Source organism: Archocentrus centrarchus, chromosome 3, assembly GCF_007364275.1.
Source record: "Archocentrus centrarchus isolate MPI-CPG fArcCen1 chromosome 3, fArcCen1, whole genome shotgun sequence".
Lineage (NCBI taxonomy): Eukaryota > Metazoa > Chordata > Actinopteri > Cichliformes > Cichlidae > Archocentrus > Archocentrus centrarchus.
The window spans coordinates 20,396,162-20,417,974 of NC_044348.1; the positions used below are offsets into that span (position 1 = coordinate 20,396,162).

A 21,813-nucleotide genomic window follows, 5' to 3' on the forward strand; every position below is an offset into this window, starting at 1 on the left:
TGTTATGTTCAATAAATGATATGAACTTTGTGACACAGCATGTTATCCTGCCGGAAGCAGCCATGAAAAAGTGGGTACACTGTGGTCCTAAATGCATGGAAATGGTCTGCAATGATACTCAGGCAGGCTGTGGCATTTAAACGATGCTCAACTGTTACTAAGGGGCTCAAAGTGTGCAAAGAAAATATCCGCCACACCAGTGCACCGCCACCCCCAGCCTGAACTGTTGAGACAAGGCAGGATGGATCCATGCATTCATGTTGTTCATGCCAAATTCTTCTAAATGTCACAGTGGAAATCACAGCTCATCAAACCAGGTAACATTTTTTCCAGTTTTCCATTGTCCAGTTTTGATGTGCTCAGTTTACTGTTCTTAGCTGACAGAAGTGGCACCTGGAGTGCTCTTCTGCCACTGTAACCAATCTGCTTCAAGGTTTGACAAGTTGTTTAGAGATGCTCTTCTGCATAACTTGGGTGTAACGAGTGGTTACTTGAGTTTCTGTTGCCTTCTAGTCAGCTAAAAGCAGTCTTCCTCTGACCTCTGGCATCAACAAGGCATATTCTTCCAGAGAACTGATGCTGATTGATGGATATCTTCTTTTTTTGGACCATTCTCTGTAAACCCTAGAGATGGTTGTTCGGGAAAGTAGTTTCCATAGTTTCTGAAATACTCAGACCAGCCCGCCTGGCACCAACAGCCATGTCATATTCGACGCCACTTAAAATATCTTCTCTATTTTGGTGCTCAGTTTGAACTTCAGGAGGTTGTCTTGACCATGTCTATATCCCTAAATGCACTGAGTTACTGTCATGTGATTGGTTGATTAGATATTTATTTGTGATATTAATAACAATAATAAATAATAGTTCAATATATTAACGATAATATTTTTTAATAATAGTTGAACAGGTGACCCTAATGAAGTGTATTTTGTTTATCATTCAGAGAATTCTACGCCACCATTGCTGCTTACAGCAAGCTAATCAGCTAATTATGTCTGGCTCTCTATCTTACTGGTGTCCTGAAGAAGCCTTCATCTCCCTAAAGTCATCTCCTTCCAGACTTGAAAAAAAGTGTTTCATCTTCTCATATTATTTTTCTCCACTCTACAATGGGTTCTTGTGAGTCCCATTGAAAAGAAATCTACACACCTGCAGACAATACCAATTTCTTAAAGTATATACGTAGTTCATCATTTTATTGTTATGTGACTGCAGGAATAATAGCTGGTGGCTAGCCAGCAGCTAATGGGGTTTCAATTTCATCACTGAATGAACGTTTTCTTCCCCCTTAAAGCAACTTTGTTGTTAGGGAACAAACTCTAGCTGACTAAAACAGAGCAATGCATTCTTATTGACTTGAGCAGTTAATATTCCAGACCAATATTTCCATGGGTCTCTTATGCACAAAAACACTTGTGTCCGTAATTAAAGGTTTCTGAACTCTTTTATTTCCTCTTTGTCTCTTTTCCTTGTTGTGAATTGACTAGGGTGGCTTCACAACCCAGAGAAAGAGGACTAACTCTCATCCCTGCTTGCTTATGCACCTTTGCTGTTCCCTCCATCATCGCGCTCACTGACTCCTTTCGCTTTCCCCACTCTCTCTTCTTTCCTCTCACGTCTCTACACTCTGCTCTTTTGTACGCTCTGGTCCCCTGCCTCCTTTCTGTCTGCATACTTTTTTTTCCAACTCTCTCCCTCTAACCCGTCTTTGCGTTCTCCCTACACCTCTCTTTCTTGGCCTTCTGTCCTAGCTCCAGTCCTCTTTTATCCTCTTCCCCTGCCTTCTCACACCATTACTACCTCTCCCTCCCTTCCTTTGTCTTTTAAGCATATCTCTCTTGGTGCAATTCACCCAGCCAACAAATTTTATGGGCTTAATCCCTTTTCTCACTGTGTGTTTACAGGTTTAGGGGCAGATATTGATTTGGCTCTCTTTGTTTCTCCCATCACTTGCTTCCTCTCTCACTTGCTTCTCCTTTGCTTTCTCCTTGTAGCCTCACTGATGTCTCATCACATCCTCTCTTTTTCTTTTTTCATTTACTTGCTTTACGCTCTCTTTTTCCACCTCCCATTTTCTTTCCTTCTAAATCTCTGGATTATGCATTGTGTGTCACTGTGTGTTTTTGTGTCTCTCTGCTCTAATCCATTGTTTTCTTCCACTACACCTCTTCATCCCTTTCCGCCCTTCTCCGCCTCCTACTCTTTCTTTTCCTCCCTCCCCGTCACACATTGCCATTCTTATTTCTAAGTCCCACTTGAATCACTTTGCCTACAGTTCGATAGGTCCTTCAATAAATGTGTGTATGGGTGTCTGTGTGTTAAAAAGCTTTCGTCACAAAATGGGATCAAATGATCACTGAGGGGATGAAAACAGGGGAGCTGCACAAAAGCACGAGATGGGGAGATTTAGAACTTTAACAGGATGAGAAAAATGAGAAGTAAAGGAAAGCAAAGAGGAAAGTCTTTCCTAGTCTATAGCCCATTTCTACCTCCATACCACCTATAATTTTTATTTTTATTTTATATTTTCCTGCCCAAGTCCCATTCTCCATCAGTACCAAATAGTATCTTTTACTTCACTTTTTCCTTTCTGCACCTCTCTCTGGTTCCCTCTCAGTAGCCTCTATTCCTGCTTTCTCAGTTTTTTCATCTCAGTTCAAAGCCTCTCCAACTGCAGGAGCCAGCAGGAGATTTTCTGTTTGTGGGAAGAAACGGCAGGGTGGATCTCAGGAAATATTCCTTTTTACTGTTGTTGAGTATCATAGTCTAAATTCTAAATATGGATTGTTGTAAAACTCTGAGTCATTTCAATTTAATGCATTCTTTTTTATTTTCCCCCTTTGTGTTTGTGGGAAAACAGAAGGTTTCAGGAAATAAACCCTGATTCAACACCCTGTTATTGTGTGGAGCAATGTTATTCTTCCTGTGGCCTAATCTTCCACTTCTAATGTATTGTTGAATTCATTGCAATACGGGTTTTCTTACCTAAATTGTCTTTTCTTTTAATTTGACCTCTTGCTGAAGTTGCATAATATTAACTGCATCACAATTGTTCTTTGTTCACTACCATTAGAAGATCTGTGTTTCATTGAAATTTGACACTGTGCTACATCTAGTCCATGTTCTGTAAGGTGCAGCAGTTCAATGCACAATACAACAAAACTTTTTTATACTTGCCATTTTTCCATTTAATTTCTTGAATTCTTTTATTTGATAATTTCTTGAAAACACTTTCCTGAACTTTGAACTCATAAAGACACCAATATTATAAATTATGGATAAATACATACATAAGGAGAATTATTAATTGAGATCAGAAAAAAATGCCCAAAATTTACAATAATTATTATAATACCATCTTGCCAACTCAGCATCCTGCATAAATGATTTTGTACTGTATATGTTGTTCTTGTACTTTAATAATTTATTGGTCAAAAATGAACTAAAAGCCGTAAAACTTAGAAACTATGATTATGACTATGAAGTGTGGTGTGTATTGTCAACATATATAAAGTACTGTATAAAGATTTAAAGTATCATGTAACATTTATATGGTGAGTCTAAATATCACATTATAGTTTGCATCCAAATATCATGTCACATTTGACATCTGATCTCATCTTTACATTTTATGTTTTCAAGTTGACCTCAAAATGTGTTGTATCTTTAAAGAAAGTATCAAGAGAAAGAGAATAAGCTGCTTAGTTAGTTAGAAATATGCTGTAGTATAATATTATATAATAAGCTCAAGTTATCCATGTCTAGTTATTTACAAATCAGTACCTATTATTCATTACCTAGTCCTACATAATGTTTGTGTAATCAAGGTAAACATCCGTCGTGCCGCCCTTTTCTGATTTTTACTGCATTACAAACTTCTTTTAAAGTACCTTTAAAAAGAGCATAGAAAAAAATGAATATATAAAAAATATTTTATATATTTTTTATATATTCATCTTATTATATATATATATAATACAATATTCATCTTATTTTATATATATATATATATATATATATATATATATATATATATATATATATATATATATATATATAATACAATAAGACAATGAGCTGCCTTGGATGCACCCATTAAGAGGAAATGCTACAAGAATATTATTTTCTGCACTATAGGTTTTATAGTATTTTTCTGTTTATATAGTTATTATGTAACTAATTCTGGGATAATTTTCAAAACAGAAATCTGAATATTCTTATTTCATTTTGTTGACAGATTAGAGCTGTTGATATATACAGAGGACATCCCTTTTGATCATTATATATATCAGAAAATACTGTTCATTTAGGGAAGAATGTACACGAGGAAAGTATATGTATTGCATTCTAGTATATGTATTTATTGAAAAAAGCAATTTACTCCAATTTTTTTAAATAAATATCACCATTAAACTTCCTGAGTTTGCTATTTGCATTAATAAAATGTTTATTTTATACTGTAAACTTTCTGAAATTGTACATTTAAATACATAAATGAGTTATTACCTCTTGCACTAATTTCCATAAATGTCCAATACAGAAATAGACATTTTCTTTCCAAGAGTCTGAATTTGAACAATATTCTGTTTATGGTGTGGTTTATTAAGTTTGAAAATATGTTTTTTGTGTGTGTGTTGTTTTTTAAAATATGTGATGTACTCTACTAATATAAGAGTGGTTCCAAAATTTTTTTTTCTACAGGTACTCCCTTTAATAAATATATTTTCAATATTTTTCTTAACATTTCATGCTCTTTTCCAGTCCTATGGAAGCAGTTATTTAGAGTATCACTTCCTCATACCTTTACAGCTGGGTTTGGTTTGGTTCCAGGTTCCATCTTTAGTGCAGCGCAGAACACTGCGTCCATGCCCAGGTGGATCCATCAAGTGACCAGGGTTACAGCGGTAGATCACTGTGTGGTTGAAGTGAAACTCTCTTCCGAGATAGATCCCATTGGCTATTGGCCCAGGATCTCCACAACTGATCACTAAAGGAGGTAACAGAAATTTTATGGGATAAGTGAGCATAAATCTGTCATATGGTGTTGTTCCAGCAAACCTGTAGATGTGGATGAGAGCAGTATCATTTTAAACTAAAGCATAACAATCTGTGCTTTCTAAAATGTCTTTAAAACAGTGCTTCCCTTTCCTCCTACTCAGAATTCTCATAGATTGCCTTTCTTACTGTACCTTTCCTGGAGCACATCCCAGCTTCATTCTATCTATATCCCACCTTCTTTTCCCCCCCTTTCCCTACACATCTGTCTTCCTCTGTTAAAGTACACAAGTTAAAATCTCAGACACAGCACACCTTGTGCAGTCCTGAACATGCACAGCAGCTGGTTCCCTGCCCATGAACAATTTATAGTACTCTTGAATCATTTGCTAAAGTAAAACACTGCCATGCATATAACAATACTGACAATGTTTTCAGCAGTGCTTCAAAGTGTGATAATGAAGCTAACTCAACCTTTGCTAACCTATCATAGCAATAGCTCCCAGAACTAATTATTAAGACAGCAATAATCATCCTACCAGTACAATCTGGGGGTTGTCCCGTCCACGTCCCATTTGTTGTGCAGTGTCTAGTGGTCAGACCTGATGTTTTGAAGCCTTCCCAGCATGTATAAGCCACTGAGCTGCCGAAGGTGATGCCGTCACTGAAGACAATCCTGCCGTGTGCTGGGGTGCCAGGGTTACCACAGGATACAGCTGAGGGGTGAGGAAATACCAATCAGTGTTGATTAAACTCAGCAATAATATCAGTGTAAACAACACTGTCTTCCTGTCCCTCAGGGCTGATCAGCTGTGGGCTGCAATAATGAGACTATCACTGGAGTCAGCTGATTAATGATTAAAGGTTGCTGGGTTAAGGTGACCCCAAAGCTGAGTGTCACTCCCCAGGTGAGACTTTTACTGCATGTTTCCTGTCTCTCCAGTTTCACTATCCAATAAAGGCAAAAATGCATAAAATAATCCAAAAAAGGGTTGTTCTGAGCAATTAATTACAGATGTATTACAGTTGTGTGCTAAAGGGTGAGGGGAAGATGTTAAAACACCTACGGTATATCACCAACTTTAACTGCCAAAATGCCACTGAGCCAATACCTCTAAAAGATCCAAGGTCAGGTGTTTTCTGATAGTGTTTATTGTCTACCAAAACTCTGTGAGGTGTAACAATTGTAGAGGAAAACAAATGATGGTAAGAAGCAGCACCAGGTCATACAGCAGGACTGTGGAGCTAATTATCAGTCAATACTTGTGGACAATGCCCTTCCTGAGTTATCTTTGGGGAGAACAAAGTTGCAGCGATGAGAGCACAGAGAATACATAATTATATTTCAAGATTGGCTGTGTGCTTGACATTGCAGCATTCATTAAGTCACACTGGTGGTCATGTTCACAGCTGCTTCAACAGTTCCTCTGCTAAAGCCTATAGTGAATCTAAGGGTTTCCCTTTTATTTTGTGGAAAATGTCACCCTCTATGATGTCGTCTTTTAGGCCACAGCCGTTTCCTTTGTGTCTGAGCCGCAGCTGGTCTTGTAGATTGTAAGACAAAATTGTCAGGGGATGGTACATGAATGCAGACAGGAAAGCACTACGACTCTATCTAGTGAGCCATCGACCTTTAGTCTGCTGGCACAGCACATTAACAGAACCGGCAGAAATTAGCATCCAGCCACAGCACATTTCACTAATAAGATCATGACAGCTGACAGCCTTTAACAATCAAACACCTATTGATGGGATTCATTAGCTAGAACCCTTAAAAGCCTCGTTCAAAAGTTTGTGTGCAAGAGTGCGTAGGTGGAGCACATCATGCAAAGCTGCGTGTGTGTGTCTATGACAGCTAGCTGTTTTTATCTGTGAGTAACAGTTTGTACATGAGTGTGTATTTGAAAGTGTGTATGGCTTTCTTTGCATTTGTGTGTGTGTGTGTGTGTGTGTGTGTGTCAGTGATAGATGTCTCACCCTCTCTGAATCAGCTTTTAACCACTATTAGCTTAATGAAAAACAACTGTAGACAGACATAAATAATTACCTTACACAGTCGTAGACAATGGCACACACAAACAGAGACACACACTTCTAAGGTGTGTGTTTGTGTGTGTAAGGGTGTTGTGTCTTCAAGACTGATTTGATATTTACGTCAGTTTTTCAATACATGCAAGCAAGTCAAGACTTTAAATAGAAGAATTTAAATTTAGAGATTGTCTGCAGTGTCTCAACCACACACCATCCACAACATCTTGGTATAATTACCGCGCCCACCGATGGGTGGAGGGAGGTTATGTTTTCGGTTGCATTGATCGGTCTTCCACCTTTCCAGTTTCAGTTTTGGGCCCTGTGCCTTAAAGTTCTAGCTATGGGAGTTTTTTTTTTTTTTTCTTTCAACATGAGATACAATCTAAAGATATTGATTTCTGGCAGGAAGAAAAAACACATTATGGGATTCTATTAAGATTCAGCATTTCTAAACCATGATGTTCTCAGACTTGGGAACATTTTTACAACATAACACAGTGAACTGAAATTAAAAAAAGCACGACAATTTGATGTAAAACATGTCAAACAAAAAAATGCAGTTTTGCAGCTAAACAATACCAACTGCTATTTATGTGTGCATTTATGCAGAACAATAATTAAGGTTTTTATTATCCTGTTTTTAGTATATTAGTGATGTTTTGTGTCACAGCCACATAAGTACTGATACTGTATGACTCACTCTTCCTCGACCTGTGAGAATAGCCCATCTATCCAACTGAATCCAAAATTTGCATCAAACTAAAGTGCAAACCATGTCAGCATTGCGTTACTCAGACTGAATATCTTAGGCAAGGTTACACAGGCAGCAGCTAAGTACTCCAGTGTCTCTACAGCTCTGGGGGGACCCACATTAATTTCCCTTAAATTCCCATGGGTTTAAAGAGTGTCTTTGAAAAGTGCTGTTGTAGGCTATAGGATGCAGTTTATTAACACGACGCTGCTGAAGACTCATCTTATTTAGGAGTGACACACTTCAATCCTTTGTTTCGAAGCATGTATACTCACAAACCTGAATCTTCTTATTTTCTATAAATTACTAATTCCACATTCTCTCACATTATGTCTGTGTGGAGTTATATCTATGAATCTTGAGAACACATTAAATTACTACTTACTTGCTGCAGAAATTTTGACTGGAGTGAGTAAGTGAAAAATCAACTGAGAAATTACTACAATATTTACGCTCAAGAGCTTAATGTTTAATTAGAGGTTCATGGCTTTATTTAAGACCAAAGTATGTACACCTATTCTAGATGAAAACACACACACACACATACATGCACACACAGCTGTATGAACTCTGCCGGAAACACAGTTTTTTTTCTTTCCTGTCTCTTTAATACTTCCTCCCAAATAGCCCCACCCACTCTGATGGATCAGTGAAAATGTGGCATGTGATCATGTGATTACAGATACAACCCTGTAAGAGGTTTCAGCTGGTAACACAACCCTGGGGTTCAAGTGTGTTTGAACTAGAACAAGAACATGGAGAGAATCCTGCAGAGGTCAGTAAATTACACAGTGCACAACGTTTTCATGCAAATGCATTACCATACCCGAAACTGCATAGTTACCATTCATTTTTCACATATGCACAATCAGGGAGTGCCAACAAAAGTTCACAGTATCTTGCACTGTGGCACAAAAGACACATACTAGGAGTGCAAAAAATACTCCTGTGTTCACTTTTAGAGCCAACAACAATTGAAGAGTATGCTTTGCACAGATGAGAGATGTTAAAGATCAATTTTGCAGAACTGTCTGGAGCAAGTAAATGAAAAGTGGCAGACTGTAAGGCAGATGCTCATTAATATTCAACACAACACGGAAAGGGAAAACCCAAGAAGTATAATATCAGCATTTGCAATACAAAACTTCTATATTTAACTCCCTCTATAACACACGGACAACGTACAGTGGACCATGTTAGTCTGGCCAACATAAGACAGTAAAAAATGAAAAGGAGTAACCCCCCCATACACACACACACACACACACACACACACACACACACACACACACACACACACACACACACACACAGACACACACACACACACACACACACACACACACACACACACACACACACATTACCAGTTGGACTCACTCACCCATATATTCATGTGAATGGGTAAGTGTGTCCAAACTTTTGACTGGTAGTGTATATCCATCCATTTCATCCCCACTAACTGCATGTCTTTGGACTGTGGGAGGAAACTGGAGTACCCAGAAAAAAACCCATGCAGACATGGAGACAAACTCCACACAGAAAGGCCCCGGCCAAGGTGGATTGAAACCCAGGCCTTCTTGCTGTGAGGCAGTAATATATGTGTGTATCTAATGTGTTGCCCTTAAGCCTTCCTTTATCTAAACCACTATGGCTCTCAGCAGAAAAACGTTACCTGCCCATCACCTATATGCTTACTTCTACTTATTTCTATTAGTTCCACATGTATCTCAGTAAAGTGTGTGTGTGTGTGTGTGTGTGTGTGTGTGTGTGTGTGTGTGTGTGTGTGTGTGTGTGTGTGTGTGTGTGTGTGTGCGTTTACAAGATCAAACTGTTCAACATTTGGGAGTGGAGCTGTTTTTTTTTCCACATAAAGATCTGAATAATTAAATCCATATGCCACAAATGCATTAGAATTTCTAAACAAATCTTGTTTGGCTCTTTTTATAGCAGGGTTTTATTTTTAAATGTTTTATAGAATCTGGTTTGAGGCCCAAAAGTAACAACAAAAGAGTCAAAGATGACTTGCCATCAAAGTGTATGCTTTCAAAACAGACAGTTCGGCATGTTGTCACATTTAAATTTCTTGTATAAAGCAAGCAGCAGCCTTTTAAAGGATCTATATAAATAGAATACAGATAAGAACAGCCCATAAATATCTATTTTGAGTCAAGGAGAAAGCACTGCTTCGATTTTCAGCGCGATGACAAAAAATAAACAAATAAATGAAAAAGTTCTATATGCTGTTTAAAGTGTAAGCTGCAGTGGAGGTTTTCAGGCGAGTTCAAGTGTCAAACTTTTACCTAACAGGAGTTATATAAATGGTCATTTTGACACTTCCCACCTTGACAGACAGGCTGCGTGCCACTCCAGGTGCCGTTATGTAGGCAAGTCCTCTCGGCGGACCCAATCAGGTTATATCCTGCCTCGCAGCTAAAACGCAAAAGGCTCTTGGTTTTAAATTCCTCTCCTCCTATGCGGGCACCATGGGGAGGGATCCCTGGGTCGCCACAGATTCCAACGCTTACACCTATAGCAAGAAAGGAAACATAAAGTTAATGTAACAGGTTCAACAACAGCCATCACATCGCTCTAAACAAACAAATCCCCCCCTCCAACATAATCCTGGACTGCTGAGACACAAACATAGAAACACATCAAACCACATCAATTTGCAGAGTGAATCCAAATATACTTGCTGCAGTAATGTCCATTAGTGTTCTAATAGGTTTTAGTGATGTTTGTGCATCTGCATGGAAAAATGCTAGATCAGGAGGTCGTCTCTCACTGGGATCACTGTGCTAGAAATATAAGCAAGCATTCATGCTAGAGGTCAACAACATCAAACAAATAGCACATGCACTGTAGAAATTGCAATGACACAATTTGCCTGCTTGGTCTTTTATATACAGTAACACACACATGCATGCCCACAACCAGACATGCAAACTTTGTAGAACTGTACTTTGCATTTAGGCTATATCAAATTGTTCTAGCATTAAAAGCACTGAGCGTGTCACAATTTTAGCAGCTTAAATTCCATCGGTAGGGATTTGTGAGTTTAACAGGGTACAGCGCCAAATGCAGTGTCTTGCATCTCAATGAGTTCTTCAGCTGCAGGATGTATTCTGCCCTGCTGAGTGCTCTGTTTTGAGGCCAGCAGAGTAAGCTTATTGCATTTCAGCTGTTGAGACTGTTGATGCTGAGTTTAGAAATGATCAGTTGTAGTGTTCTGGGATCTGTGTAACCCTACCGTAGAGAAGCACTTACAACCTGAGCAGTAAACTAGGACTCTGCCACCTCTCTATTCCCATCTATTTCTAACATGTGCGGCTCAAGCCAGGAAACATGCTGTGTATTATAACATGTTCTCAGGTTAGGCTCAAATCAAAACTGTCAAATGGTGGCATATGCAATGCAATAGAAAGCATATTAAAAATGTAATAAAGCTTAAAAAAAAAAAAACAACTTGAATAATGTTGAAATGATTTCTCCCTTCATCTTTTTTTGTAGAGCAAATGGGAGGACATGTGCAATGAAGGGCAGCACGGTCACCGGGTGGCTGGTTCTCAGTAAGCTGAAAGGCAGGTAATTATAATCAACGATATAAACAGCTTGCTGCAATTTGTCACTTATTAAATTGATTAACTGATTTGAAATTATGACGTCTCTTCTGGTATGTTGTTTATGTCTGGAACTGTGGAAAATGGAAAATCCAATCTTTAGACACATATTCATAGATCTCGGTGAAAACTGTACAAGGAATAACTTCTATCAGTCATAACATGAAGCCGCTTAGGTGACTGTCTACCACTGTCATTTCCTCAACACAGTACATCACACCCTCTGATCTAAAATCAAAAGACAATCCAGCTGAAGAATTGAGTAATTCTGAAACACACACAAGGAGCCTGTCTGTCAATCACAGATACCTGTCAGTTCCAGTTAATACCTCGCTGTATATTATGCCAAGGTAAAAACAAAGATGTCTTCATACTGACTTGCCTGTGGGGGTATGGCTCACTGTTTTGATTCCAGATGGGGTGTTACTATTTTTTAACAGCTGAATCTTTTGCTCCCCAATAAGACTTGTTTCATTCTTCAAGTCACTGAAATTGTATTGTTGTACTTCAAGCAGTGAGCGTTTGTTCTTCTGTAGTTTTTATTGGTACTGTTTACCATCTGACCAGATCGATACATAGTATCTATAAATGTAAGCTAACTCTGGAAATGAGCCTATAATGATGGTGAAAGTAGTAGCTTCAAAGTAAACCTTATTGTCTTTTGGACCACAGAACAAGGACTGCATAGTAGAACGAAACTGTGCTTCTCCTAGCTCAAGGTGCAGTAAAGATATAGATATAAATAAACAATACACACAACAGTAAACAGACTGTATCAGATTAGATGGTACATTCTGTGTGTATATGGTTTTTAGTTCTAGCAGTGCTGTCTCCAGCAGCTCCTTCACATATGTTCTGCTTACGGTGTGGAACATGTCATTAGATACCATGCCTGTAAGAGTGCTGTCATGATTTATAGAACCAAAGAGGACAAAACATCTGAGATTTCCTGAATTTAAGTTGTCAGAAAATAATCTTATTTTCTGTAATTAGGTCAGATATCTTGAACATCTTATTATAGATCAAATGCAGGAAGATTTCTCTATTTAGAGCATACTGTGCAGCTCTGTATACTGCACACTTGTGGACAAACTATAGGAAAGTTAGTTTATGGAACCCTCATGTAGCCTAAAATAATGCCATGAGATTATTACTGAAAAGACATAGGTGGTTCAGCAGAGAAACTGATAAATTTGTATCTTTGTGGGAACATAATTTGGGTGTATTTTTTCTTTTTCTATTTTTGTTATTGCTGTTGTTGTTGTTGTTGCTGCTGCTGTGTTTTATGTGACTTTCATGCTTGTTTTTATGGACCATGAGTCTGGAACAAAGGCTGATTGATTGACACAAATTGCACACTGTTGTTGGGAGCAGGAGTGGTTGCCATACAGTGCTGCCATCTTTTATTTGAGTGTGTTTTGCAAACTCTCATTAAAAAGGCATTTATGGATACTTATTTCCTTGTGGAAAGCCTCATTGTAGATGCAGTAGATTAGCCTTATATGTAAAAACAAGTACCAACATGTCTCTTATTGTGTACAATGTGCGTGAAAACGTACAACAGTGACAGCGACATTAATCAAAGTCCCAATATTGCACAAGATATAAATCACATACATTAGATATGAAGGTATAGTAACTAGTTTGTCTTTACCGGTGCAGTAGGGTGGTGATCCACTCCATGTGCCATCCTCCTGACAGTGGCGAGTAGCATTACCCACAAGCACTCCACCAGGCAGACAAGAGTACTGCAGTACTGAACCATATGTCCAACTGTTGGTCCCAGATACTACTGCATTAGGGGGTCCACCAGGGTCACCACAAGAAATAGCTACAGAGATGGCGAGAGATTGAAAGAGATAAAGTAGGGTTTTGTGTGTGTGTGTGTGTGTGTGTGTGTGTGCGTGTGTGTGTGTGGGGGGGGGGGGGGGGGGTTTCGTCCAACTATAGATTATAGATACTACTGTTTCAGGTGGTGCAGCTGGGTCACTGCAGTGGCTGTAAACGGGAGAGTGTTTTCAGCAAAAGAGGGGTGGGATTAATGCTAGTGCTTGTTGTTTTTGTGTGCGAGTTTGTGTCAAAACACACACAAAAAGGACTACAAAATCAAAGAGGTGTAGACATTACATGTGGGTTGATATAAATCAGGCAAAAGGCGCTAGCTACAGTATGCAACCAAGGTAAGCTGGAAGCCAACCAAGGGTATTTTGGTTGTGTGGTATGCACCTACCCCATTAGATGTGTACTTATTATGATTTTTCAACTGTATTATATGCACATAAATAATTAAACCTGCCTTGTTTACACTATATAGCAATACATAGGCATGCAAATAAAGCTTACTGACTTTAATTCAATTGCCTGAGAGAGAGAGAGAAAAAACCAATAACTCATCTGAAATGAAATTCACTTCAGCTTGACAAAACAGAAAGCATCTCTCCCTTTCTTCTTTGTAAAAAACTAGAAGAACTCATTCCAAAGTGTTTAAGCAACAGACGTGTGAAAAAACTCCCAATTTTTTTTCTTCAGCTTTGGAGAAATCTGTTTTATAGAGCACAAGTTTCTGGAGGACACTGATATGGAACTGCTCTCGATTTTCTATTGCTGCCAAATGACTTGTCCTCCGATATCTCTCCTTACCCCCAAATTGTATTACTCCATCCTCTCCCTGCCCCTCTGTCATCACCCCTTTCCCCCCAATTTTCCGATAAGACCTTGTTTCTCCACTGCAACGCTCGATGCACAGACGCCAAGTGTTTCACCGGTGTCTGCCCCCTTCCTGCCTCTCTGTCTGATTTCTCATCTCTACACCTGTGTCTTCGTTCTGTGCTTTTGCTCGCCTCCTTCTGTTCCTCTCTTCGTCTGTGAATCAGCCTCTTTCTCTCTATCACACTTTAGTTTAATCTCTATGTTTCTATCAGCCATGGTAGTGCTCTAACAAGACCACCTATAGCCTTAAGAGACACATTCTCACTTTCTGTAAACACACATACACACAAAACATAGTCAAAACTTTAAGGCTCTTTCTTTCATACCCCTTTTTTATGATTACTTTCTTCCCATTTTCTCTCTTGAACTACCTCGTTGCTCACACTCTCTCGTTCACTTGTCCTCATCTTACCCTCAAAGGCTCTTCAGGCCATTTCACTCCCCAAATGCCTATTCCCGAAAACTAAAAAGAAAGCCACCTGCTTGCGACTACTTTTTTGAAGACATGTTTTTATAAAAAAAAAAAAAAAAAAAAAAAAAAAAAAAATCCAAAAATTCTTCTGTGCACAGCAGGAAAAACATTTTCCTTACAAGCCTTTGAATTTTATTTAGTCTCTGTTTCTGTTACAACTGTATTGCCACTGTTTCAATCAAGTCAAACATTTCTCTGACTACTTTCATTTGTTCATCCATACCTAAGCAACGGGAGATTGGCCGGTCCCACAGCCCGTTATGCTGGCATGTAAGAAGTGCAGAACCCAAAAGGTAGAAGCCTCGTTTGCAGTGGACTGCCACAGTCACACCGTAGCTGAAGACTTCTGGGTAACGAAGGCCAGACTGGCGCACACCATTCTCCACGTGGCCGGGGTCAGAACAGTTCACCACTGCACAAGAGAGCAGATGTATTTACATAGTTTTTATATGCAAGCATATATAAAAGTGGTGGCTATATATACTGACAGCTTCAAGGGGTTGAGTACTGAATACCGAATTAGAATATTCATAAAGTTACAAATTCAGATCATCCATGTTGCTCTGTTTTGGTCCTCTCTAAACTGCTCTTTTGTCATACTCGGCTCTGTTTTCTGAAGTACTTTGTTCGCTGCTCCCGCCTCTGGTCTCTTCTACTTTTTTCTCTCTGGGTAGATGGCAGTCCAATAGGAGTGGAGTTTGATTTTCCCCATGTTGCAGGGGAGACTTACATTCACTCAAATTCAGGTCCATGGGGGAGACGCCTATGTGTGTGTGTGTGTGTGTGTGTGTGTGTGTGTGTGTGTGTGTGTGTGTGTGTGTGTGTGTGTGTGTGTGTATGTGTTTGGCACCCTATGGGAACAAAGAAAGTTTCGGTCTCATAATTGACAGCTGCTGGCTGTGAGGTAAAAAGAGGGAGGGAGAGAAGGATAAGACAGAAAAGGCGGGGGAGATGGAGAAAGCAAGCAAGCAAGCGAAGATGAATCGCTTCAATGGGAAACCCATGTGAGTAACTACGTTATATCGATCTGCTCCCATGACTTTGCAAAACGCTTGTGTGTGTGTGCTTCAGTATATGATAACTGTTACACTACCAGAGGTCTAGAGAGGTTTGCACTGTAATGACCATGCATGGTCAGCAGAGTATGAGAACATGTCTCTGGACGTGTACCCAGTTGTGTTTGTGGACGAATAAATTTACGAGTTTATTTGGAGATACACTGATTATGGCTGAATGAATCTGGGAGATAAGGTTTTGTGGTTACACTACAATTATTGTGCTCTCTCTTTTACAATCTGCAGGCAGCACAATCGAAAAGCGATTTCATTTACTGTACATAATTTGGGTAGAAGCAAATTCAGTCAACAAATGCTGAAAATAACGGGACAATGCATGATTTAAAGGAAATTCTATTTTTTAATACAACCTAGGAATCATTTTATTTGGTTAGGATTTTACTTTTCAGCTGTGGTGAGGGGATAGCATCAACATGTTATCTCGTAAATGTTTTTTTTTTATGATTTTAAAAAGTGAAAACAGCCATGAAGACAGCTAAATTATCCATTTCACTCATCTGATACAACAACAGAGCATGTCTCCATTTTTTTTCTTGCATTTCATGAGAAAATAAAGATAAAACTCTAATCTATAGAGGTGACTTAATAGATTCAAGCATTTCAAGGATGTTCATGTGCATGCGTCTGCAACTCTGAGTGAGACCTCTGCAGATGGGTAGGGGGCTGCTCCACTGTCCGTTGAGTCGGCACTGAGCACGAGCATTTCCACTGAGGATGTAACCCCTGTTACAGGTGAAGTTGACTACATCATTGAGATTGAATTCGGTGCCATTGGTACGCCCATTGGCTGGGTTGCCTGGGTGCCCACAAGTGATTGCTGAGAGAGAAAGAGTGGAGAGAAATACGATGAGAAGCGTGAGGTGTGGAATAAGTATTATTTGTAGCATTGTGGCTTTTCCTCTTGATATTTTGTGAGATTCCCAACTTTTTTGGGAACATAATGTCACTTGAAAAGAAAAAAAAAAAAAAAAATTAAACCCTAAGAATAAGTTATGAGTGGGATTTATTTGAAGACTATGTGCAATGGATGTTCGTTATATAATAATATCTTCTATCTTTTCACATGTCACAAAAGCAGCAAATCATCATACACTCCAGATTACAGTGTTTGTGTTTGTGAACTTACGGACGCAGACAGGTGATGTTCCAGACCACCGGTGGTCTTGTTGGCAGATTCTGACTGATGTGCCAATTAGGCGGTATCCTAACATACACTGGTATACCACTGTGTCACGATAACTAGATCCATCTCCGCTAATGTGGCCATTGACTATAGGATCTGGAGAGTCACAGTGACCAGCTGGGAGAAACAAAGCGAAAGAAATTAATACAGTCCAATGAAACACATGTTTAATTAACTCACACATCATTGAAGTTGGTTCAGTGTGCTAAACCCTGATTTTAAACATATTCTAGCTCACTGTACCAGCAGTTATTGCAGACTGCCAAATTATATGTTGGAGCTTAAACGCTAAAATGTTTGGCACATAACCATGCAGCAATTACAGATCTAAAAACAGTCTTTAAAAAAACAGTCCTATAAACAGTTTTTTCATGCACTACATCCTCTCAGGATTACCTAAAACTTCAGCACATCAATTGCAGGACTCGTAAGGTGAGGTGAAAAAATTATTGGAACTGGATTTCAACTGTTAAAGGCCAATCAGGTGTGTTTCGTAATCAATCCCTGTCAGTGACTGAGCACTTTGACCGGTACTTTCTCATGTAATTAGATTTTAAAGAGCCCATATTATACTTGTTAACAGTTTCATGTCTCCATGTCTTAAGATTCCCCAAATAGTTTACTCTAATCAGTCAGTTAATGATAAAGGTTAAATAATTCATCTTTATAACTTAATATAACTAGCCTTTCTAAAATTATGAGTAGATATTTATTTCAACTTGTAAGAGATATTTATTATTATTATTCATTAATGTAATATGAGAAGAGTCAAGGCTTTGATTTTACTATATTTCTTTTCCAATTACTTAAATTTTGAATCAGACTGTTCACTTTTCTATCAAAGTGACTTAGAATGAACCACAAGACTTTGAACATCCTATCACATTTAATGGACATTACCTAGACACCTGGTCTCTACACCACTCCACAGCCCATTAGCGCCACACTCCCTCACATGTGATCCCACCAGCGTGTAGCCATGGTTACACATGAAGATTGCAGTTGCTCCGAACGTGGTCAATGTCCCCAGTTTGGTACCGAAAGGTGGGGAAGGAAGTTCCCCACAGGAGATAACTAAATAATTAAATAAATGTGTTATTACAGAATAACAAGTTACACATTACACAACACCGAGTTGCAAATCATACTGTTCTTCTGAAATCTTCTGAGTTTTCCAAAGTCTGCAAATAAAGTGACACGTGACACATTTGGGGGTAGTGTAGCTCAGTAGGTAGAGCAGGTCACCTACTGATCGGAAGGTCAGGGGTTCGATTCCTGGCTACTCCAGGCTACATGCCAATGTATCCTTGGGCAAGGTAATTAACCCCAAGTTGCTCTCCGATGCAACCGTCGGAGTATGAGTGTGTGTGAATGTTAGATAATTAAAGCACTTAGCTTAGTTAATATGGAAGTGCTTGTATGAATGGGTGTGCATGGGTAAATGTAAAACGTGTTGTATAAGCGCTTTGAGTGCTCTGACTGAGTAGAAAAGCGCTATATAAGAGCTAGTCCATTTACCATTTACCATGTTGCCAAGCCTTCATCATGACTGGTGGGATAAATAAAGCATAACAAGACTACCATCCTAAATTTAAACACGGTAAATTTTGTTTTCCAACACAATACCTGGCTGACTTAAATTTCCTTTAGAAGATTTAAGATCATTCTTCCTTAATATCCTTGGAGACACTGCTTTAAAGTCACTAGCCAATTTCAAGAATAGACACTTCTGTTACACTGCCAAATCCCTTGAAGCTGCTGCAGTGATAGGTAGGTCAGCTCAAATACTAGCTAGAGAAATGAATTGAAAATGTAGCCAAATAAACTTTTTAAACCAATGTAAAATAGGTTACAATTTTTAATGATTTTTTTTAAACCTCTCCATTATACACATTTCACTTTTCCATTGGCATGTCATATATAATGCAACACTATGAAATTCTGTAGCCTGTTGGAAAGTGTTCAAAGTCACAATGTTCTGTCTCAACTTCTCTTTATGAAACACAGAGCAAAGACACATTGCATAGTAAGGCTGTATTTGAAAAGAGTATTTCACTACTATTGACATTTAGGAAGCACAGACTGACTCATTCTGTTTAAAAGAGACAGTCCCAAGACAATGTGCAGTGGTTAATATCCTAAGGCATGTGGAAACACATGTACCCCTGGTAACTCATTTAAAAAAAAGAAATAGAAAGAGAGGTAGATAACCACATACACACAACCACACAATTACATATAAAGCAGCTCCCTTTCAAATGTACCTAAGGTAGCCAATATTACGCACAGGTGTCCCCTTAAAGCAGGTGAAAAGCATGTTTGTTTTTTTCACAAAAGAGGGCAATTATGCTAGAAGAATAACTTTCTCTAACTATTCCAGCTATCCAATAGTTGGTATGTTATTTCAGTGACTACAGTACGGTGTGAAAGTCTTGAGTCACACCTCATTTCTTTATATTTTGCTAGAAAAATGGGAAATAGGTGCAGTATTTATTGAAATGTGCAGTCATAAATGAAATTACAGTTTGTAAGGCAAAAACAGGGTTTGTATATTTCTAAAGCGCTTTAAAGTTTAGTATGACCACCTTTATTTTTCAGCATAAACTGAACTATCTTAAGCAGCTTTTCTATAATTTCTTTAGTCCTCAGGAATAGTTTTCCAGGCTTCCAAAGCTCTTCTTTGGATGTTGGTTTCCTTTTGTTTCATTGTCTGTCAAGATGATCCCACACAGCTTCAATAATGTTGAGGTCCGGTCCCTGGGGAGGCCAGTCCATGACTGATAATGTTCCATTGTGTGCTTTTCTATCCAGGTATGTTTTTACTGCATTGGCAGTGTGTTTGGGATCATTCTCGTGCTGAAAAATGAAGCTGTTGCGAATCAGATGCTTTTCAGATGGTATTGAATGGTAGATCAAAATCTGTAATTTTCTGCATTCATAATTCCATCAATTTTGATAAGATGCCCAACACCACTGGCTGGCAGCCCCAAACCATGACAGAGCCTCGACCATATTTTACAGATGGCTGTAGACACTCACTGTTGTACCTCTTTCCTGGTCTCCTCCGTATATATTGAAACAAACAAACAAAAGAACATTTCTCTGAAAATGGACTAGGACAAGGACTGGACTGAAAAAGACAGCCAGTGTCAAAAGAAAAAAATTGAAAGACCTTCAGAAAGCCTGGACAACTATTGCTCAGGGCTACTTTAAAAAATTGCAAGAAAGTCTGGCTCCTTTATGTGTGATCTGATTCATGAATAAAGTTCAATATAATTCTACAAAAGGAGGAAGGTTTAAAAAGTGCACCAAATATACTATTATTATCTTGTACACAAGTGAGGGGATCAGATGATTACGAGTTAAGTAAGATTTTCATAATAGTATTATTGTGTGGCTTACTTTTGCAGGCAGCTGGGGCATCAGACCCCTCCCAAGTCCTGTTGGCAAGACAGCGAAGAGTTCGGTGCCCCGCACCCAAATAGTACCCTGTTGAGCACTCCAGCATCACCACAGAACCAAACTCTCCCAGCCTACCAGAAAGTAGGCGGTAGGTCATGTGATCTGAGAGGATGCCCTCAATGCTGGAGCAGTGCACCGCTGGGAAAAAAAGATTATTAAATTACAGTTATATGAACTGTAACTGAATGGCAGGTGACTTATAATTATTAATTAAAATCTATGATTACACATAATTTATATAAATTACAATTTAAAAATGTATTATTTCTAAACAAATGCCTGAATTAATTTATGATTTAGTGGACAAAAGTTATTTCTTAATGCAGTATATTATGACACAGTGTTTTGATGTGTGAGCCATTTTATCAAAATGCACTCTGGACCCTGAGGACAGAACTTCCATTTAGAGGCTCTAGCTTTTTCTGGATTTGCCAGTGCCTCTTTCTTGTTGTCTAGTAACACATTTGACCACCCTTAAATTATAGCTAGAAATACATACGTAGACATCTGGGGACTGAGGCAGCATTGCTCCAGCTGCCATCCTCCAAACATACGGCGGTCATCGGAACACCTGGATCAAGGTGATAACCGTGGTTACACTGATAAGTCACCTGGCTACCAACAGTATACTGGTAAGCATGGAAGCTGCCGTTTCCCGGTGATGGAGGTATTCCACATGAGACAGCTGCCACATAAAGAGAGAAGTGTTACAGAAGGAATCCTTTAAAAGAGCAAATTTCTAATCCTTGTCAGCTTTGTTCAATATCACTGAGAAGACAAAGAATGAGTTTAAAATTTTACCTTGACAAAAAGGCGGTGGTGTATCCCACTGGAAAAGCCCAGTGGAGTCGAGCTTGCAGGTGGCATTGCTTGAGCCAACCAGTCGGTAACCACGATTACAAAAGTACTGAAGTCTGCTACCTGGGCGAAGTTTGGTTCGGTTTACCACACCTCCATTCAATGGAGGATCATTAATGCTACAGTAAGCAGCTGGACACAGAGAAGCAAAGAGAGACAGAAGAAGAACAATAAAAAAAAGTGTTTTCAGTGTATAACAACATAAACCCACTACTAATCAAATGATATAAATACATTGCTTTCCTAAGCTAAAAATAATTCATTGGAGTGACAATTTAAGGGTTCGGTAGTGAAAAAAAGCTGAGTCTGGAAACTTGATGACAATAATTGTAACATTACCAAGCATTATGAATAACAACTAAAAGCAAATGTCATCTATTAGTGAAGTGAGTTAACATACAACAGTCCTGAATTTGTGAAGATCATCCTAATGCAAACAGATTAACCCTAAACTAGAAGAAGATATTGTACTTATTTTGAAAATTTTCCAAGTAGTGCAATGTTTTGTCTTCATACAGCAGAGCATGAGTGTGGCAGAGCATGAATAACACTCAGAACATAGCACTAAGGGCCACTTAGCTCTCACTTCACTGTCTGATGTGGTCACTGCTTCACCTGATCTTGGCTTTCCTCCCTCTTGGCTTCGCATT

General features: G+C 38.8%; 1 protein-coding gene across 1 annotated transcript in view; it reads right to left on the minus strand.

Moving 5' to 3' along the window:
• Positions 1-21,813, minus strand: part of LOC115773049 (CUB and sushi domain-containing protein 1) — a 454,304-nt gene that overhangs the window by 20,637 nt on the left and 411,854 nt on the right. Inside the window, exons 52-62 of the mRNA XM_030719557.1 lie at positions 21,107-21,295; positions 20,805-20,990; positions 20,246-20,443; positions 17,744-17,917; positions 16,787-16,960; positions 16,304-16,477; positions 14,808-14,996; positions 13,058-13,234; positions 10,125-10,310; positions 5,538-5,714; positions 4,805-4,990 (exon numbers count right to left, since the gene is read on the minus strand). Of these exons, the coding sequence (XP_030575417.1) occupies positions 4,805-4,990; positions 5,538-5,714; positions 10,125-10,310; positions 13,058-13,234; positions 14,808-14,996; positions 16,304-16,477; positions 16,787-16,960; positions 17,744-17,917; positions 20,246-20,443; positions 20,805-20,990; positions 21,107-21,295 (2,010 nt within the window). The remainder of the gene's footprint in view (positions 1-4,804; positions 4,991-5,537; positions 5,715-10,124; positions 10,311-13,057; positions 13,235-14,807; positions 14,997-16,303; positions 16,478-16,786; positions 16,961-17,743; positions 17,918-20,245; positions 20,444-20,804; positions 20,991-21,106; positions 21,296-21,813) is intronic.